The sequence below is a fragment of the Pseudorasbora parva genome, chromosome 12 (assembly GCF_024679245.1).
Source record: "Pseudorasbora parva isolate DD20220531a chromosome 12, ASM2467924v1, whole genome shotgun sequence".
In the NCBI taxonomy this organism is placed as follows: domain Eukaryota; kingdom Metazoa; phylum Chordata; class Actinopteri; order Cypriniformes; family Gobionidae; genus Pseudorasbora; species Pseudorasbora parva.
Genome location: NC_090183.1, coordinates 45,920,717 through 45,941,455, shown reverse-complemented (window position 1 = coordinate 45,941,455; position 20,739 = coordinate 45,920,717). Strand labels below are relative to the sequence as shown.

At 38.4% G+C, this 20,739-nt stretch overlaps 1 protein-coding gene across 2 annotated transcripts in view; it reads right to left on the bottom strand.

Moving 5' to 3' along the window:
* Positions 1–11,850: 11,850 nt before the first annotated feature.
* The window catches only part of nav1b (neuron navigator 1b), a 143,976-nt gene continuing 135,087 nt past the window's right edge, over positions 11,851–20,739 (bottom strand). For both annotated transcript variants that reach the window (XM_067460494.1, XM_067460495.1), the window contains 4 exons: positions 18,937–19,133; positions 17,070–17,188; positions 15,970–16,164; positions 11,851–12,981 (listed from right to left, as the gene is read on the bottom strand). In XM_067460494.1, coding sequence (XP_067316595.1) covers positions 12,895–12,981; positions 15,970–16,164; positions 17,070–17,188; positions 18,937–19,133 — 598 coding nt within the window. In that variant the 3' untranslated portion in view covers positions 11,851–12,894. The remainder of the gene's footprint in view (positions 12,982–15,969; positions 16,165–17,069; positions 17,189–18,936; positions 19,134–20,739) is intronic.

Here is a 20,739-nt window from a genome sequence, read left to right as displayed (position 1 = left end):
ATATTCAGAAATTAATTAAAATATTTCCTGAGTGCCCTAAGTAAAATGAAAAATACAAATGAACTAAAATGGTATAATTCGTTTTTATACCACAGCCTGTGGTAGCTTATGATAAAAATTTATTTATAATTTTTTTTCAGTATTATTACTACTTAATTGCGTTATGTTAATTTAATTTTGTGCTGAGCCTTCCAGTATTTTCTATGTATTTTGACTGTGCTATGCCATTTTGTTGTATTCTGATTTTGTATTCAATACATTTTTTTAAATAAATTGAAAAAAAGGGGAAAGGACAATGGAAACACCAAAGATGCTTTAATTTATATGTTTAATTAACCAAGGAAACAAACGTTTGGATACATTTAGGCTATAGATACTCCGATATTAATCTGATTAAGACAATACTCTGATTAAGAGGCTACCATGTAGACAGCAATTTCTAATTACCTTAATCTGATTAAAGTCATAATCTAACTACACATAAATCGGATTAAGACATGTGGAGTATGCCTATTTTGGTCACATTATCGGAGAGCATTACAGACATGTACACCTTAATCTAACTATTAACGTTGTGTCGGAGATTTCGCCGCATTTTGTGACAGGACACATACGCACACCAGGGAGGTGCAGAGGGGAGGCGTTGTGGGTTCCAGCCTCTGCCCTTTTTGAAAATTAATCAAAAGTGCCCCTTTCAACAATCATCGATTATATTTTGCCCAATAAAACAGAATTGTAATTATAATTAATATAACAACGTAGTAGCAAACAGTAGCAAATGGCGGAAAAGTCCCGTTTATCTTTTACGTATCTGTCAATCTGAAATGTCGTTGCCATAACGCGTTGCTATCGGCGGTGTGTGTTTTGCTTGACTGTTCATTCTGAACACTGCGTCCTTTCTATATATTTTTTTATTTTTGTTGTGATTATTATGCTCATTGTAAAAGTAAAATACAATAAGTTTGTATCTGTAATCGCGAACCAGATGGGTCATTCAGTGAACGCCTGTGGCTCGACGGCAGGAAAAACAATCCAAACAGTCACGATTTTTAAACCTTTTTCATCATTAATCAAAGCTATTATTATAAAATGCAGGCTCTCAATAAGGAGGAAAGAGGGGCAGTCTCTTCAAAAAACCAGGAAGAGACAATACATAATAAATAAATCAACGTAAATGTATATAAAACATTATAAAAACGAGTGTTTTTTATACTTCTTAAAGTAAAGTAACACTGTCCAACAGCGACACCCGCAGGTGAAGTTAGCGGGTTTCCTGAGCCCATAAAAAAACAGACCTGCCAAAGTCCCGCTATGATTGGATGTTGGAGAACATAGCGCGGCATGGGGACGTAATGACGTGCCATAATCGATCTATGTTCTATCACATGTAAAACGGCAACATGAACGGAGTACTCTAAAAGCAACTCATGTAAACACCTTAATCAGAATATTGTCTTATTTAGAATAAGGTCAATAATTAGATTACTGCTGTCCATGTAAACATAGTCATTGTAGAGGTGAATTAAGGGACATTGGGACACTTTTTCCAAGGCATCTCAATGGCAAAAAGTGTCCCAATCATCCCGAATTCACCCTACTGTAATACAGCATTTTCTCTGTAATGCAATGCATTTAAAAAATAATTGCATGCCTTTTAGCAACACAATTTTAGATTCTGGTTAAACTGAGAATCATATATTTTTTTTCTTTCAAAAAGACATTCTATGATTAGCAAAATAACATGAATTTTACTAGACCTTCTGACAAATTATTAATTGCTGCAGCCTATTTACAAATGTTTAAACAATTTAATAATAATAATAATAATACACTTTATTGTGTATAGCACCTTTAAAAACTACTTCTTTAATTTGAATGAATTACTTTTAAAACATTTTGAATGAGTGATTGATAAAGACTGACCAAAGTTACCATTCAAAACCAGTCAGAGCTAAAATGCATCGTATTTACAGGTAAAGCTTCATATTACAGGTACTGTAATATTTATTTGTAGAATATTTTACATTCAGCAGAATATGTAGTATAGTGCATATATTTAGCAAAATGCTCCTCTCTGGGGTTTTTTTTCCAGCTAATATACTATGTTCATTGAATGGCTTTCCTGAGGTAAATATGTTACGTGGCGCATTGTTTACAAGCTTTCAGCAGTTAAAACATGGATTTAGATTACATGAAACGTTATACATTTCAGTAAGTTGTTCTGTATCTTTCAACATACCTTCTGATGTTCATTCATGTTTATTTAGTGCTACAACTAGAGGATGAAATGAGCGTCAAAATTCATTTTTGTTCAAATAAAATTGACCGAATTTTTTTGCTGAGTTTGTTTCCTTTGTTTTACATGCTTGAGAAAATAGATGTGTGGTGAGCACAGACAGTAAAAGAAAAGGACAGAGCAACCCCATAGACTTCAATGGCAAAAACTGAAGTCAATTAGAAGCACTCCCTTCCTGATGCCTGATGAGCTTGTTTAGCTCAGTTTTTTGCACCTGAAGGCCGCCCAGCAGCTCTGATATTTCTTCATACAGGTGTTGGTCAGAGTCGGACGGGCCGGTTCTGACGGGTTCTGATGAAGCAAGGATCTCTTCATACGCTTCATATGTTGGAGAAAAGTCACATGACTGCTTCACCAGATTGTTTTTGCCTCTTTGATCAGGTTTTTTGGGGACTGGCGGTGGGGGCCTTCCCTAAGACACATCAACGTTCAAACGCAATAATGAAAACTTGATTAATAAAATCATGGTCAAGGTCACTTTATTAATATAGCACATTTACAACAGCCGCTAGACTGGCCAAAGTGCTTCACAACTCAAAGAGGGAGAAAAAAAGAAAGAAAAAAATAGTCAAAATAGAAGGAAAAATTTAATATCAGCCGCAAAAAATGAAATAGCAAAACAGACTTGGCAAAGCGGTAGTAGAACTAAAAAAAGTTTGTTTAAAGCTCCACTGTGTGATATTTTCCCCCATCTAGCGGTGTAAAGGTTTATGACCATCCAGTGAATATTAGTTTCTGTTCCTCTCAATTCTGATTTCGTTTTAACTCCTACGGTGGCCGATTTAGTCCAAGATTAACATGGCAATCCCCCTCTTCACATTCGACACGGTGCCATCGAGTGTTAAACGCGAAAGGCGAAGCTTGAATTTACGGGTATGTCCCTCTTTGGCTACTGTACTTTCAAGATGGAGGAGCAACATGGCGACCGGCATTCGAACCCCTCACCCGTATGTGTTTCCAATGGCATATTATAAACTTACGAGAATACTTTATTACTTGAAAGAAGTAAATATAAATTAATGAGCACATATATTTTTGAAAGAACTAAGTGTTTTTAGCTAAGAATAAACTAAAAAAGTTACACAGTGTAGCTTTAAAAATAAAGTGTGTAGACAAACTTTTAGTTGGATTGAAAAAGCCTAAAGTAACCATAGACAGTAAAAGAAATGCACAGAGCGACCCCATAGACGTCAGCGGCGGAAATTAAGGTCAGTAAGAAGCACTCACTTCCTGATGTCAGAGCGAACTGCGCCGGCTCAGACTGAGCTTGAGGACGTAGATGTGACGTGAGCCTCCTGTCGGACAGCTGTAGGTCTTCTAGTAGTTGTGGAAAGTGAAAGCTGAATCACGTTGTTTAAATGTTTTCTCCCGTTGCTTTTGGCTCACTATGGGCTTCTCCCCATTCTTCCCCCTTGACTTTATCAGACTTTATGTCTCCACGTCCCCCCGACTGTCTCATAGACAGTAAAAATGGCCTCTGAGCGTCTCCTCAGGTCTATACGATAATTTCTCAACTGTGTGACAGAGTCGCGTGGTTATGACGCAACCGTTAGCCTATTTTTTTTACAAAAACAGCTTCTACGGGGCGATAGTGTAAGATACAAGGTAATGGAGCCTTTTATGCATTGTCGTGTTTCTTTAGAAATAAACAATGGACAAATGGAGTCTTTAAACGCCTCAGATGTAAAGTTATTCACTGTCAAAGTGACTCAAAAATGAATGGGAGTCAATGGGATGCTAACAGCAGGTCAGGGTTTGGTTAGCAATGGCCGCCCCTAGGGGTGGAACGCTTTCCGAGCGCAAGATTACCCCCTTGGTGGCAAGGGCACAGACTGTAAAACAAGATGGACGCACCTTCACTTTCAAGCCAATGTCCAAATATGGCAGCGACACCGAGTCTGAGCTCGCAGGATCAAAGCTCCGCCCACACTCTTTACAGTTCACCTCAGAACAACTCATGATGTCTGTGTGAAATAATCAGGTATGGAAATGTAGAAATTAAAGCTGAAGCCCCAATCTCCTCCTGAAAAGCCAGAAACAAGTCAGTTGGTGCATTAGTGACGACTTCAGTCAGAGCTGTCAATCATAAAGCCACGCCCCCTGTTTTATAACATAAAATAACTAACAAAAACTAAACTTACCTAAAAAAACACTTCAACTAACATCAAGAGTGATTAAAAACTACCTTTAATGACAGAAACCATTTTTGAAGAAATTTTTTTTTATTGTTTAGTTCATCTCACGTCTCATTAGATTACATGGAGAGGGCGGGGCTTATGTGCGAGCTATAGACCGATTTTGTGTTTGCAATTAGCGATTGTTTTTTTTTGTGTGGGCGGAGCCTACCTGGTGGCAAAAAATGTCAGTTCTGGCTTAGCAATCTGTGGAAACCACAAAAAATAACTTTTTTCTCGCAAATCCTAGTTTTTATCTCACAATTCTTAGAAGAATAAACTATTCTGTATTTTTTCCTCATAAATGTGAGTTTATATCCCACAATTCTGACTCTTTTCCCCTCAGAACTGGGATATAAACTCACAAGTCCGAACTGGGAGATATAAACACGCAAACGCAAGAACAAGTCAAGAATTGTGAGATAAAAACTTTATAGGCTACATGTAAAATGTTAAATATTATTTCTTGCTTTCCCTTACGAAACAAAACTATATTGCAGTACATTGGAAAATATCATGTAATACATTAGGCAATATATTCACATGTATGGGATTTAATATTTATATTCTCCAATGTATTGCAATATATGAAAGCGGCAATCATTTGTATATTTTGCAATATATTACAGGAATATATAATATATTGTATAATACCATCAATATATTATTCCATGTATTTCCAATATATTATAATAAATTTCAAGTAATATATTGGTATTTCCTTTCGTAAGGGTTAACTGCTATGTTTGTCCACTATGCAACACTTACTGTTTACATCAAATTAATGCTGTAATAGTGGACTAATCATTTAGTAAATTGAGCCACAGGGACACTTTTTATAATATTTTCAGAAGCGTTTGTCAGAGATGCATTGATCATTTAAAATGACAGCAAACATCCTGACATTACGTCAGATACTTTTATTGCACTTCTGTCTTATTTTCTCTTATCTTGAGGACCACACACAAGTTTTAAAAAAATGGCTCATCTTACCCCCACTCTCCCCTATGTCATACTCATTTGGCATGTGAGTAATTAGAATCGCATTACACATTATAAACATGCTCTGTGCACTCCAACACAAGACACGACAAAGAACACACTTAACGAACGTTGTGGTTTTTATTTGGACAGATGGACAATGGTGGTCATTTCGATCAGCTCTTGCGCACTCCATCGGCCTTCCCTATGAACCACATTTGTTAGTGGCGTTGTTTTGTCTCTTAAATGATTGTTGTTGCAAATGCAGGGCCACGCTATGTACAATGTTTACATTTATAATGTCCTGTACAAAAGAGAACTCAAGTTGTACAAACAATCATTTGGGGAAACTTACAAAGAAAGAAAAGTAATATCATTCCTTTTATACGACCCCAAATTAGGTAAAAGACATCCGTAATTCTGCTTCACACATGCGTTTACGACATTTAGAAACCCATTGCACATTGTAACTTACATCTTCTACCGTCATATTACCTTTTATGCAACAGTATTGGTTTTTTTAATCGATATCAAGCATCGCATGAAAGGACTATTCAGCAACTTCTCACCACTTTGTATCTGTAATATCTACATTTTCATTGGTCCGAGATGCCCAAACTTGACCCTGACCTCAAGACAGCACCATCGAGGCATACAATCACCCAAAGCCAGGGATGAGACGAGTTCCTGACACACACACGACACATTATTGCAATAATAGTCCACATAAAAAGGTGAAAACACGAACAGACGGACATAACCAAAATCCAGTTTTAACATTCGCCATCCGTTTCCAGGACACAAAGCGGACAGCAGAGGTGGACAGTAACTAAGTTAATTTACTTGAGTACTGTACTTAAGTACACTTTTTAAGTTTCTGTACTTAAGTATTATTTTATCTGGAAATGTATTACTTTTACTCCACTACATTTCTATCAAGGTCCTCAAAGTTGAAAATCATTTCTGTAATAGCTTTGAAAGTCAGTGGATTATTTTTTTCTTTCTTAAAAGGTGCTTTGTTTTGTTCTTGCAGACAGTCTATCTGTAATCTCTCTTATAAGGTCATGTGACGTTTCCCAAATTTTTTTAAACACTGATCAGTTCATAATTGAAGACGACGGTTCCTCAGCACAGTAAGTATGTTTCAGTTTTCTGAAATGATTAAAGATTAGTTTAGTTAGTTTCGCTTGATGCATGTCTCATAAAATGTTAAAAACTGTAAATGTCTGGAAGAAAGAGAAGAGTGTGAGAATATCAGATGTGTATCAGTGTATTGGATCCGTGCATTCGGCCTTAAAGTGACAGCAGCTTTGTAACTTTTCTACAAGTCTTTAAATGAGTTTAAGTTAGTCGTCTGCTAGTGTGTCAGATGGAGCGTCACTGACTGGCTTAAACCATGATGGCATAATGTGCATTTATACAACTATAATACAATAATGCGGCGACATAAAGAAGGACATTTACTTTTGATACTTCAGTTCTTTTGAAAACAAAACTTCTGTACTTTTACTTCAGTAAAAATCTGTTTTTAGGACTTTCACTTGTAACGGAGTAATATTTGCCCAATAGTTCTGTTACTTTTACTCAAGTAATAGAGTTGTGTAGTTTGTCCACCTCTGGCAGGCAGTAAAAAGTTGCTGAATGGTCGTGTTAAATGGGACTTAGCACAACACAGCACAGCGATCACACGGTTACAGGCACAATAACCAGGACATGATGCAGACGGTGTACAGCGGCTTTAGTCGCACTAATAAACCAAATTAGTTTCTACCTGCTCATGTAAATGATTTATCCCCTCAGTGATTCAATACCAGCGGTAACCCGCTGAAAAATCAAATATAATATACAATGATCTCCAGCAGATACGCACCAAAAGCCATTGGCCCACTGTCTGGAATGTAAATATAAATGTCGCATATTAGACTTGAAGCAGCAGCGCAACTGAAGAAGGCCTAAGAATCATCTGCCATCTTACGAGTCTCTATTCGGCTAATATACTCCACAAACCTGCAAAAATTCCTTTCTTACTTAGTATTTTTATCTTGTTTCTATTCCAAACATCTAAAAAGTCTTAAAACAAGAAGGATTTACTAGATGAGTAAAAGTATTGTCTTGTTTTGGGGGGATATAACTAAAAATTAAGTGAGTTTTGGCTTAAAATAAGATAAATAATCAGCCAATGCGTTAAAATAATCTTAATTCAGACAGAAAACAAGATTATTTTTCTAACCCCATTCACATATCATTTTGAGAGTAATTTCATAGCATCATTATTAGCACACTCAGATGTGTCTAATATGATCAACAAAGCTGCGTTACCTCATATTCATAACCGGAAAAGCGGAAGTCGGGCCGATGAATGTGGCATAATAAAAGTCCCGCTGCTCGCGAGCCGTGCGCAACAGTAAAGTTTAACAATGAATTGTCTCATTAACAATTGCTCCAGCTCTGCTTCACACTACAGTAACGTTAATAATCACATCATGAACATGACTTCTGCCCGAGTCCGATCCCGATTCTTTCCCACCGGCTGTGAGGTGAAGACTCTGCGTCCCAATTCGCCGACGTATACTACATCCTAAAAGCCTGTACTCTTTTTGTGAAGAAAAAGTAGATACTTTTGAGTGTGTAGCAGAAGAGTATGCAAGCTTTTGGGACTACTTCATCATCTTTAACGGAGTCTGTCGCTTACCTATTGGTTTAAAACTGGCCTGTCAATCATCGTCAGATTCGTCACAGCTCAAATCCTCCACATTCAGTTTAATTATATCGTATTGGAGAGAAACATTAATATCGTTAATGGCCAAACGTGTCATTACAAAAGTTCTCAGTGCTGCTTAAGTGAAATAGCACTGAATAAATATATTTTCATCAGGTTAAATACTGATAGTTGGTCACTCAAACCCCTTTATCTAAACCTCTCAACTTAACCGTCTGACTTGCACATCCGTCATGTTTGTAGTTTTTTAAAACGTTTTATCCGCATTTGTAGTTCTTACCGAATCCTCGTCCAACTCGCAATGGGTTGTGTGTAATATCAGCCGTTAGAGTGTGTGTCGATCCGCACTTCAGATTCGGACCGAAAATAGTAAACCATCCGGGTATCTTTGGAAAACTCTTTTCAGCATACTACAATTTAAGACAAATTTTCCAAAACTATTTAGTATGGATAGTGTGCGAATCGGGACGCAGATATGAGCCTGAGATAAGATTCTGCTCAAACGTGCCATCATCAAACGACGCCTTTGTTCTGAACAGTGCACCTTAAAGCAAAAACTCACTTATTTCTGAAGTATTTTTCCCAAAACGAGACAATACATTTAGCTTTTTGTAATATTTGGACTGGAAAAAAGCCAAAAATACTCAGTAAGAAAAGCTTTTTTTGCAGTGCCCTCTTGGAGAAGGAACTATGGAAATCATATTTACAGTAGAGTGATGATAATGCAATATACACGATGAGTAGAAACCCAGTGTGTGTTGAATCCACACGTGGCCGACACTGCGCTGCAAAAAATACTTTTCTTACTTAGTATTTTTGTCTTGTTTCTAGTCCAAACATCTAAAAATTCTTACATTAAGAAACATTTACTAGACTAGTAAAACTATTGTCTTGTTTTGGGGAAAAATAACTCAAAATGAAGAGAGTTTTTGCTTAAAATAAGATCAATAATCTGCCAATGGGGTGAGAAAAATAATCTCGTTTTCTGTTTGAATTAAGATTATTTTTCTCACCCCATTGGCAGATTATTGATCTTATTTTAAGCTAAAACTCTCTTCATTTTGAGTTATTTTTCCCCAAAACAAGACAATTACTTTTGCTTGTCTAGTAAATACTTCTTGTTTTAAGAATGTTTAGATGTTTGGACGAGAAACAAGACAAAAATACTCAGTAAGAAAGCATGTTTTGCAGTGTGTTGCTCTCTGGGAAGGAATGAAATGATCTGAGTTATATTTAATAACTTCCATAACCCATATCTCACCTACATGTATGTTATTAGTGGATAGAGATGGGGATTACTGATCCACCACTGCTTTCGGTGTCATATTAACGCTGAACGGTTTGATATGTTTTTGACTACCATAGTTAAAAAGGAGGTCTTAATTTCACTATGGAGGATCTAAAGAAACATAACCACTAAACTACTCTAGAAAAATCCCTAAAGATGCCCTTAAACGCCACGAGACTAAGGCTATCGGATGTCAAGTGCGGTTTTAATCAAGACTTTAATGTTGGAAAGGTTTTCCTGATAGCACCACAATAATCACAGATCATTTTCCGCATCCATGAGCACTTTGTCGGGGCGGGCGTCTCTCGTACTCCAAATGAAAGGCTTGTTCTGATAAAGCATTTGGTTTTCTACATGTGCACCGTTTGCTACAAAGAGAGCAGATAACTGAGAAACTAGCTGTGTTACATCGAACTAGAGGCCTGAGATAACCAAACCCCTGAGCTGAGATCAGTGTCAAAGCCAAGAGACGTCTCGACGGTAAATCAAAGTGCACAAAAATAGTGACTGTGACGAGTTTTGAGAATGCTGCCTTTAAAACAGGACGCACAATCGGCATGCATGTTTAATAATGCATTTAGGTGTTTTAGAAGGACTTATCCGGTCAGTATCAAATGAAATGTCTAATCATCCACTGAATAAATAACCATAATTAATAAATAAAGCTCAATTCGACGTCTTGTGTGTTGGGGTCAGCTCCATTGAGACTGAAAGCTGTGAGGAGGGAACATGATAGCACACTTAAATCTGTTATAAGGCATTGACTGTGTTAGAAAGAGGAAGAGAAGGTTTAAAGGGACGGTTCACCCAGAACTCTCACTGACCTGCCTGGAGTTCGTTCTTCTGTTGAGCATAAAGGCTGAGATTTAGAAGAATGTTGCTTCCATTATATTAACTTTACAATCGGCTGCGGAGAGGCTTTTGGAGACTGAACACAAGCTTGAGTTTGGAGAACGCTGACCCTCTACCCTGTGTGCGCGTGTGTGTGTGAGTTTGTTTCTGTGCATGTTTGTGTGTGTGTGTGTGTGTGTGTGTGTGTCTGTGTGTATGTGCGTGTGCGTGTGTGTGTATGTGTCTGTGTGTTTGTAGTGTGTATATGTGTGCACTTGTGTGTGTGTGTGCGTGTTTGTGTGTATGTGTCTGTCTGTGTATTTGTGCATGTTTGTATGTGTGTCTGTGTGTGTGCAGGTGTTTGCGTGTGTATGTGCATCTCTCTGTGTGTGTGTATGTGCATGTCTGCGTGTCTGTGTGTGTATTTCTCTGTGTGTGTGTGTATGTATGTATATATGTATGTGCATCTCTGAGTGAGTGAGAGTGTGTGTGTGTGTGTGTGTGTGCATGTCTCTGAGTGTGTGTGTGTGTGCATGTTTGTGTGTGTGTGTGTGTGTGTGTGTGTATGTATGTGCATCTCTCTGTGAGCGTGTTTGTGTGTATGTGTCTGTGTGTGTATGTGCATCTCTGTGTGTGTGTGCGTGTCTCTGTGTGTATGTGCATGTCTCTGTGTGTGTGTGTATGTATGTGCATGTCTCTGTGTGTGTGTGTATGTATGTGCATGTCTCTGTGTGTGTGTGTATGTATGTGCGTCTCTGTGTGTGTATGTATGTGCATGTCTCTGTGTGTGTATGTATGTATGTGTGTGTGTGTGTGTGTGTGTGTGTGTGTGTGTCTATGTGAGTGTGTGTGTGTGTCTCTCTCTATGTGAGTGTGTGTGTGTGTGTGTGTGTCTGTGTTGTTTTTTTCCTTTCTATAGCAGTTTATTGTATATATCTCACACTCATGAGTTTTGCTTACAATATCCCTTATTTATCAGTAAGTGTATCTTCTGTTGAACATAAAGGCTGATATTTGGAAGAATGTTAGTAACCGAACAGTCACCGGTTTTCCCTTTACTTCAATAGTATGAAAAATACTACACTATAATAAAACTCTGAGATGTTTGGGTAGTTTTTAACCCAAGGGCTTGGTAAATACAGGACACATGTTGGGTTAAGCAGTTTGGGTTGTTTATGTAACCCAGGATAGTTGACTCATCTCTGCTATAATACTAGCTTATTTTCTTTTGCTTCATACATGAATGAATGTCTACAGATGAACTTAAATCCTCTTACCCTTTCCTAAATACTCCACACAGCCACTGGTTTGCATGATTATATCTTTATATTCGATCATATGTTACATTAAAACAATATTTTTAGTGCTGGCCAATCGATTAATCGATTCGCATCCAAAATAAACAATGTTTGTGTTTAACTTTAACGTAATAAATATGTTGCTACCGTATTTTTACCGTATTCAACCACAGCTAGCATACCGCATTTTTTTTACCGTAAATTCACTGGGATTTTTTTAACACTCAGGTTGAGTCGCTGGCGTCATGAATATAGCTGGAGTGTGTGTGTGTGTAAATGACGACAGACTGGTAATGTCCGGGTGAACTATCCCTTTAATGCAGTCTGCATAAGTGTTTCTGAGACACTGAAGGATTGCGGTTAAACGGGAAATAAACGGAAAGTACAAAAAGCAGCATAGGCTAAAGTGGCCTTTTTAAACGAGCAAATCTACGCGTAATATTTCCAGATATCTCCCATGATGTTCAAGAGCGCTTGACTGCGAGATTAAGTAATACCGTAGAGTGATATTCAACAATATTATCTGGACGATGACCATTTTTTGCAGAACTGCTTTAGAGATGAAATTTAATAATTGATGATCTTGCCTTCAGCTTCTGATCATATCCTGCTTTTTGAAACAATCTTGTATAAAGCGCTATAGAAATAAAGCTGATTTTAGCACCTGTATCGTGTTCTTAACATGGGCAGCAGTGGAACAGTAAAGGCTCCCGCAGAGAGAAATTACATCCGTATGTACATTAACGTCCGTAAACTGAGACTTCGCAGACGAAAGTGCTATAAATTGATCTGTTCTATTCTTTTAGGAGAAAGAGTTACTTATCTACGAGCCCTTGCATAAAAGTACAATGGTAAACGCATAAAAAACGTGGGTACTAACATGATAATACCATGAGATTTACTCTGTACTATCGTATATGGATAGTTTTTTTGTATCACCATCAAAGTGTAAAACTTTAAATACACGCATGTAAAGAGAAAAATTCAGATTTAGGTGCGGTTTTGCCTTCATTAGATCACTTTAAAAGGTCCTGAGGTGTGACAAACATGTACAAATATTCCATAAGCTCATTAAATCTGCATGCATGATAACTTTAAAAGAGCAAAATGCAATTAAAATAGTTTTAGATGTCAACTACCCATATAAGAAAATACCATGGTATTACCAGTACTTTTTTGCAAGGGACATTTGATTGAAATGATAAGAGCTGGGATGATTAATGTAATAACTTAGTGGCATTTATAGTAACAGTACAGTGTCATCTGCAGGTGTGGGCAGCAGGAGAGATGGAGAGATGGAGAGATGTTCAGAGAGGAGGGAGTTTTGGATCCGTCTCTTTCTCCGGCGACTCGATGTAATTGGCAGCCTCTTGTAGTTTTAAGAGCATGGCCATCTGGGAAAAGAGCAGAGATTGCAGGAACAAAATGAGATATTTCTCATGCAATAAGCACTGATACAGGGGTAACCATTTAAAGTCACCATTAAATCAAAATGGACCATTCTTATTATTATATTTTTTACATAATGTTGCAGTTCTTATTACCGTAATGTTCTGAATATAAGACTTTTTCCAAGATGTATCTTTTGAAAAAAACACCACTTTTGCTAGTTCAGGGTCGTCCCTCGCCTCTTAATGAGTCATGGGTGTGTTTTGGGCGTAACGAGCAATAAACCAATCAGAGCCTCATCTCCCTTTCCCTTTAAAAGCCAGCTGTGCTCGAGCCATGAGCGGAGTCACTATTGACATGAGGAGAGACTGAACGCTAGAGAGGAATCCTTTTATTTTAATATTTAAAAAAATGTGTGTGTGTGTTGTGCACCGCCTATAGGCTCATATTACTAACACACCTTTTAAATAACACAGAAATCCTGCACTATTGACTTTAGAGCAGGTGTGTGTTGGTCAATGGTCAGTGGTTTTCAGTTCCTCACAATAGCAACGCTCCAACAATGCTCCTGAACACACCTGGTTTAGACCAGACGCCCATGAACAGATGCGCCAGTGCATTTGATATTTAAAACACAGAGGAGCTGAACATAAACATGAAACTGCGTCGATTTGCATATAATTTTTGAGAACCTGATTACAAAAACAAAAGCCTCACCATTAATTCCATGTCCTAAACACACAATTGTAATGTTCTCATATGTCGCCGATATGACAGACATGTTACTCTGAACTGTGTTTATCTTTTTGGAATGATTTCAATCATATTTCCAGCAATACAAACCATGGGCGTTGGAACCATTGTGTGTGTGTGTGTGTGTGTGTGTGGGACAAGATCCCACCCACTTTTTACGAGCAATGATATTGGACCCACTCACTTTAATCGTCTCTAATTCAGCACGTCTGTTTAATTACCCCTAACCGAGAAACACTTATTGTTAAACGCATGTTAGGTCATTTCAAATGTTACCTTATCGGCCGATACGATAACATTAGAAATGACCATATATCGGCCGATATGATAACATTAGAAATGACCATATATCGGCCGATATGATAACATTAGAAATGACCATATATCGGCCGATATGATAACATTAGAAATAACATTAGAAATGACCATATATCTGCCAATACGATAACATTAGAAATGACCATATATCTGCCGATACGATAACATTAGAAATGACCATATATCGGCCGATACGATAACATTAGAAATGACCATATATCGGCCGATACGATAACATTAGAAATGACCATATATCGGCCGATACGATAACATTAGAAATGACCATATATCGGCCGATACGATAACATTAGAAATGACCATATATCGGCCGATACGATAACATTAGAAATGACCATATATCGGCCGATACGATAACATTAGAAATGACCATATATCGGCCGATACGATAACATTAGAAATGACCATATATCGGCCGATACGATAACATTAGAAATGACCATATATCGGCCGATACGATAACATTAGAAATGACCATATATCGGCCGATACGATAACATTAGAAATGACCATATATCGGCCGATACGATAACATTAGAAATGACCATATATCGGCCGATCCGATAACATTAGAAATGACCATATATCGGCCGATACGATAACATTAGAAATGACCATATATCTGCCGATCCGATAACATTAGAAATGACCATATATCGGCCGATATGATAACATTAGAAATGACCATATATCGGCCGATACGATAACATTAGAAATGACCATATATCGGCCGATCCGATAACATTAGAAAATGACCATATATCGGCCGATATGATAACATTAGAAATGACCATATATCGGCCGATATGATAACATTAGAAATGACCATATATCGGCCGATATGATAACATTAGAAATGACCATATATCGGCCGATATGATAACATTAGAAATTACCATATATCGGCCGATATGATAACATTAGAAATAACATTAGAAATGACCATATATCGGCCGATACGATAACATTAGAAATGACCATATATCGGCCGATCCGATAACATTAGAAAATGACCATATATCGGCCGATACGATAACATTAGAAATGACCATATATCGGCCGATATGATAACATTAGAAATGACCATATATCGGCCGATATGATAACATTAGAAATAACATTAGAAATGACCATATATCGGCCGATACGATAACATTAGAAATGACCATATATCGGCCGATATGATAACATTAGAAATGACCATATATCGGCCGATATGATAACATTAGAAATGACCATATATCTGCCGATCCGATAACATTAGAAATGACCATATATCGGCCGATATGATAACATTAGAAATAACATTAGAAATGACCATATATCGGCCGATACGATAACATTAGAAATGACCATATATCGGCCGATATGATAACATTAGAAATGACCATATATCGGCCGATATGATAACATTAGAAATGACCATATATCTGCCGATCCGATAACATTAGAAATGACCATATATCGGCCGATATGATAACATTAGAAATGACCATATATTGGCCGATATGATAACATTAGAAATAACATTAGAAATGGCCATATATCGGCCGATATGATAACATTAGAAATGACCATATATCGGCCGATATGATAACATTAGAAATGACCATATATCGGCCGATATGATAACATTAGAAATAACATTAGAAATGACCATATATCGGCCGATATGATAACATTAGAAATGACCATATATCGGCCGATATGATAACATTAGAAATGACCATATATTGGCCGATCCGATAACATTAGAAATGACCATATATCGGCCGATACGATAACATTAGAAATGACCATATATCGGCTGATACCGATATGAGTCAATATTTTGTGCATCCCTTATTATAGTTTTTTTAATTCACATGACAGCCATAACCACACACTCCCGACCGAACACTGACCAGTGGATCGGAGTCCACGGAGCTGGGCGTCTCCTTGTGTGTCCGGTCGTCTGCGGGCTGGTTTGGGCTTCCCGGGCCGGTGCTCGGAGGGGGGAGGTGGAAGAGTTTGGCCTGGTCTTGTTGAGCAGAAGGCCAGGGCAGAGATCCTCGGACCCACTCCACCGGATCCTCCCACACAGACTTCTGCCCGTGAACCTGCACACATTCACACTCATCCTTAATAACAGCCACTTTAGGACAGTTAGGAAGTGACAAAAATGCTTCTAATTTTAAAGTATTAGTTCACTTCAAAATGAACATGTCCTGATACTTTCCTCACCCCCATCTCATCCCAGATGTTCGTGTCTTTCTTTCTTCAGTGGAAAAGAAATGAAGTTTTTTGAGGAAAACATTCCAGGATTTTTCTCCACATGATGGACTTCAGTGGGAACCAACGGCTGAAGGTCCAAATCAATGAGGAAGAGCTTCAGAGACTCTGATGATCCCAGAGGAATAGAGTCTGATCCAGACAAACCAAAAATACTTTTTAACCTCAAATGCTCGACTTCGGTATTGTGCTTCTTCATGGCGTATGATGTCACGTCGAAAAGGTCACATGATGTAGGTGAAAGTGCCGAAAAACTCATGTTCTCGTCCAACTTTAAAATCGCCCGACACCGTTGTTTTTCCTTTATTTGTGTAAAGAGCGTCTGATTTAGTCTTTGCACATTCGTTTGAACACTGGGTCGGCACATCCACCTACATGTGGTCACATGACCTTTCTGACGTGATGACATCTTACGCCGTGAAGACGAACAACACCAAAGTCGAGCATTTGAGGTTAAACAGTATTTTTGGTTTGTCTGGATCAGACTCTATTCCTCCGGGATCATCAGAGTCTCTGAAGCTCTTCCTCATTGATTTGGACCTTCAGCCGTTGGTTCCCATTGAAGTCCATCATGTGGAGAAAAATCCTGGAATGTTTTCCTCAAAAAACTTCATTTCTTTTCCACTGAAGAAAGAAAGACATGGACACCTTGGATATGATAGGGATAGGAAATTATCAGAACATATTGATTTTTAAGTGAACTAAACCATTAACGTAAGGTATTTTGGTTCACCTTAATGCCATCTTTGGCTCCTTCCTGCAGATATGGGATGATTGAGTGATTCCAAAGATCAATAAACCACGTGCGGAATTCCTCTACTGTAACTGGACAGGACAGGAAGAAGCAGGGGCCTACGGCAACACAGATTGGACACAAATAAGTGGAAATACGCATTTACTTTACCAGGCACACCCGCTAGATATTTTACATTTCCAGAATGTCCCAGCTGGTGTCAAGGACGTCACTTAATAACGTTCCCAAAATTCGCGCTGAGACGATGTTCTTTAAAGGGTTTTTGGCAGACCTTCAGGGAACAGTCAGGATGTTCTGGGAATGTTTAGGGGACCATTAGGATGTTCCCTCTTGACTATATTCTCATCAAATTTGCAGGAGCTTTAGGGGACTAACCTAGAATATTATTGTTTGATCTTATTTACATCCTTCCATCACTTTTACTGAATGTTTTCTTTGTGTGAATCAATGTACACTGGGCTGCTTTGCTAATGAGGGTCAGTAAACACAGGATATGCACAAAAGTTGCTTCTCAAATATGGATCAATACCAACCCTTTGTGATCCAATATATCCAGAACATGTAAGTACTACACTTTAAAATGTGTGTGTGTTAAATGGCCTTCCTGGATGTGCTAATGTGGCTAAAGCTATCATTGTCTCTGACTGTATTCACAGAGACCAGAGCCTGTAAATGCTCACCTGTACAATTCAGAAGCGCACTTTTATTACTTCAAAATAAAACTAAAGACAAAGCTCTGATCTCAGTGAATACAGAGACGCCACTCTGAATCGTCCTAACCAGCACATTCACAAAATATAACCTGCGATGCTTACATGTTCTGAGTTGGAATCGATGCATCTTTAAGAAGCAACTTTTGTGCATATCCTGTGTTTACTGACGCTTGTTAGTAAAGCAGCCCAGTGTACATTGATTTACACACACACACAGTAAACATGATGGAAGGACCAAAAAAGAATATTTTAGGTTGGTCCCCCAAAGGTCCTGCAAACGTTATGGGAATAGAGACTGAACAAGAGTAGTGCCGAATGAAATGTCCCATCTGACTAACAGGGAACCGTGTGGGAACGTTCTGTTAAAGGGTTAGTTCACCAAAAATGTAAATTCCTCCTGTGGTTGGACAGCCGTCAGACCTCCGTTCATCTTCACACACAGATGAAGATATTAGTGTTGAAATCCGATGGCTCAGAAAGGCCTTCATTGACACCAATGTCATTTCCTCTCTCAAGACCCATAAAGGCACTAAAGACGTCGTTACAAAGCCCATCTCACTACAGCGGCTCGACAATCATTGATGAAGAGATGAGAACAGTTTTTGTGCGCAAAAAAACTAAATAACGACTTATATAGTGATGGCCGATTTCAAAACAAAGCTTCGAACCGTTATGACTCAGTGAATCGAATCCGAAATCATGAATCGATTCACTGACTCATAACAGTTAGGGTTAGGGTGCCATCGGATTTCAACACTAATATCTTCATCTGTGTCTGAAGATGAACGGAGGTCTGACGGCTGGCCAACCACAGGAGGAATTAATGAGACAATTCACATTTTTGGGTGAACTAACCCTTTAACATCCCAAATGTCCTCTTTTGAACGTTGCTGTGTGCTCATAGAATAACCAAAATGGAGCGTCCCCCTAAAGTCATATCAGGAGCCTTGAACTGCAGCACTTTCACAACCAAAAGAGGACATTTTAGGAACGTCCCTAATGTTCTGTAAAGGATCGAGATATTTTTGTCATTTTGATTTTGTGAATGTGCCCTCCTACGTGGAGGGAAGCTTGTTATTGAAACAAATTCCTCTTTATTCTCATCCAATATGATGCCCATATAATAATATTACCGATGAGGAAATCGGAGGTGCTGTGTTTTTCCAGGAAGGTGTGAAGATGGTACCAGAGTCTGGGCACCCAGTCCAGCACCCGCAGGAGATCCTCATTGGTTACGCTCCGCGGATCCTCCGCCTCCATTAGTTTTCTGTGCAGGTACCGCACCAGGAACCCGTTTGCTGGCTCCACATTATTGGAAAACATCACCATCCTGTAGAGAGAGAATAGATAACCAGTTCAAATGTTTGAGGTCAGTAAGATGTTTCAAAACGACATTAATACTTTTAACATGCATTAAATTGATCAAAAGTCACATTTATAGTTCAAGTTCATTTATTTATATAGCACATTTAAACAGCCGCTAGGCAGACCAAAGTGCTTTACAGAACAAGCATATAAAAATAAAAGCAGCAAAACATACATAAGCACATAGAGAACAACTAAGCTAAGTTCAAGAAGCAGATGTAACATAAGAAGAACAGTCTAAGATAAGTAATCAATATGCTAACGAGAATAGATAAGTTTTGACCAGAGACTTAAAAACAGAGAGGTTGGGAGTAGCTCTGATCTCCAGAGGCAGGGTGTTCCACAGACGAGGCCCTGCCACCGCTAAACACGAGGGACTACCAGCAGCGCCTGGTCGTGGGATCTGAGACTTCTGGACGGAATGTACGGATGAATAAGTTCAGAGAGATAAACCGGTGCTAGGTTGTGTAACGATTTAAAGACAAAGAGAAGAATTTTGAAATCTATTCTCTGCCGGACTGGGAACCAATGTAAAGATCTGAGGATGGGAGAGATATGATCATATTTGCGACAATTATGGATGAGTCTGGCCGCCGCATTTTGGACTAACTGAAGACGGGAGATTTGAGAATCTGATATACCGCAATATAGTATTATAATATAGTCAAATTTATAATTTTACATAACAGTATATTTCAAATAAATGCTGTTTTTGTTTCCACAAAAATATGAACTATACTGATAATAAACATAAATGTTACTTGAGCACCAAATGCTCAATGATTAGTGAAGGATCATGTGACACTGAAGACTGGAGTAACGATGATAAAGTCATTACAAATGAGACTTTTTTTTTTTTTTAAAACATTCAAAAAATCTTACCGACCTTAAAGGGTTAGTTCACCCAAAAATGAAAATTATTTCATTAATTACTCTCCCTCATGTGGTTGGACACCCTTCAGACCTTCGTTCATCTTCAGAACACAAATGAAGATATTTTAGGGTGCTTTCACACCTGCCTCATTTAGTTCGGTTGAATCGTACTAGAGTTCGTTTCCCTCTTTGGTGCGGTTCGTTTGGTCAGGTCTGAAAGCAGCAATCGCACTCGGGTGCGCACCAAAAGCGGACCAAACAAGCGTACGAGACCTCCTTGAAGAGGTGGTCTCGGTACGATTTCAAACAAACTCTGGAGCGGTTTGGTTGTGGTGAGAACGTGATCCGACCTCGAACAGAACCAACTGCAAAAGTACTGATCATTTTTGGACTGAACCAGCTGCCGTAGTTAGCTGCGCTGACATTGTGTGCATGATATTATTACCTGATAGATCATTGGCAATATTTTCGGAAGATGGAAGCATGTCAAGAGTTAATAATTAATGCACGCCTCCTCTTGAAGTGACGAGCGATGCGCGGTCGCCGTCTGCAGTGCATTAGAACGTTGTTTTCATGTCGCATCCGCGCTTCATTATAGAATTTTTTTTTTGTTTGCATACTGTGGTAAATACACACCGTGTAGTAGATTATGGCCAGGGACAAAACTGGCCCGCGCAGTCGTCTCTCCATAGTGTTAT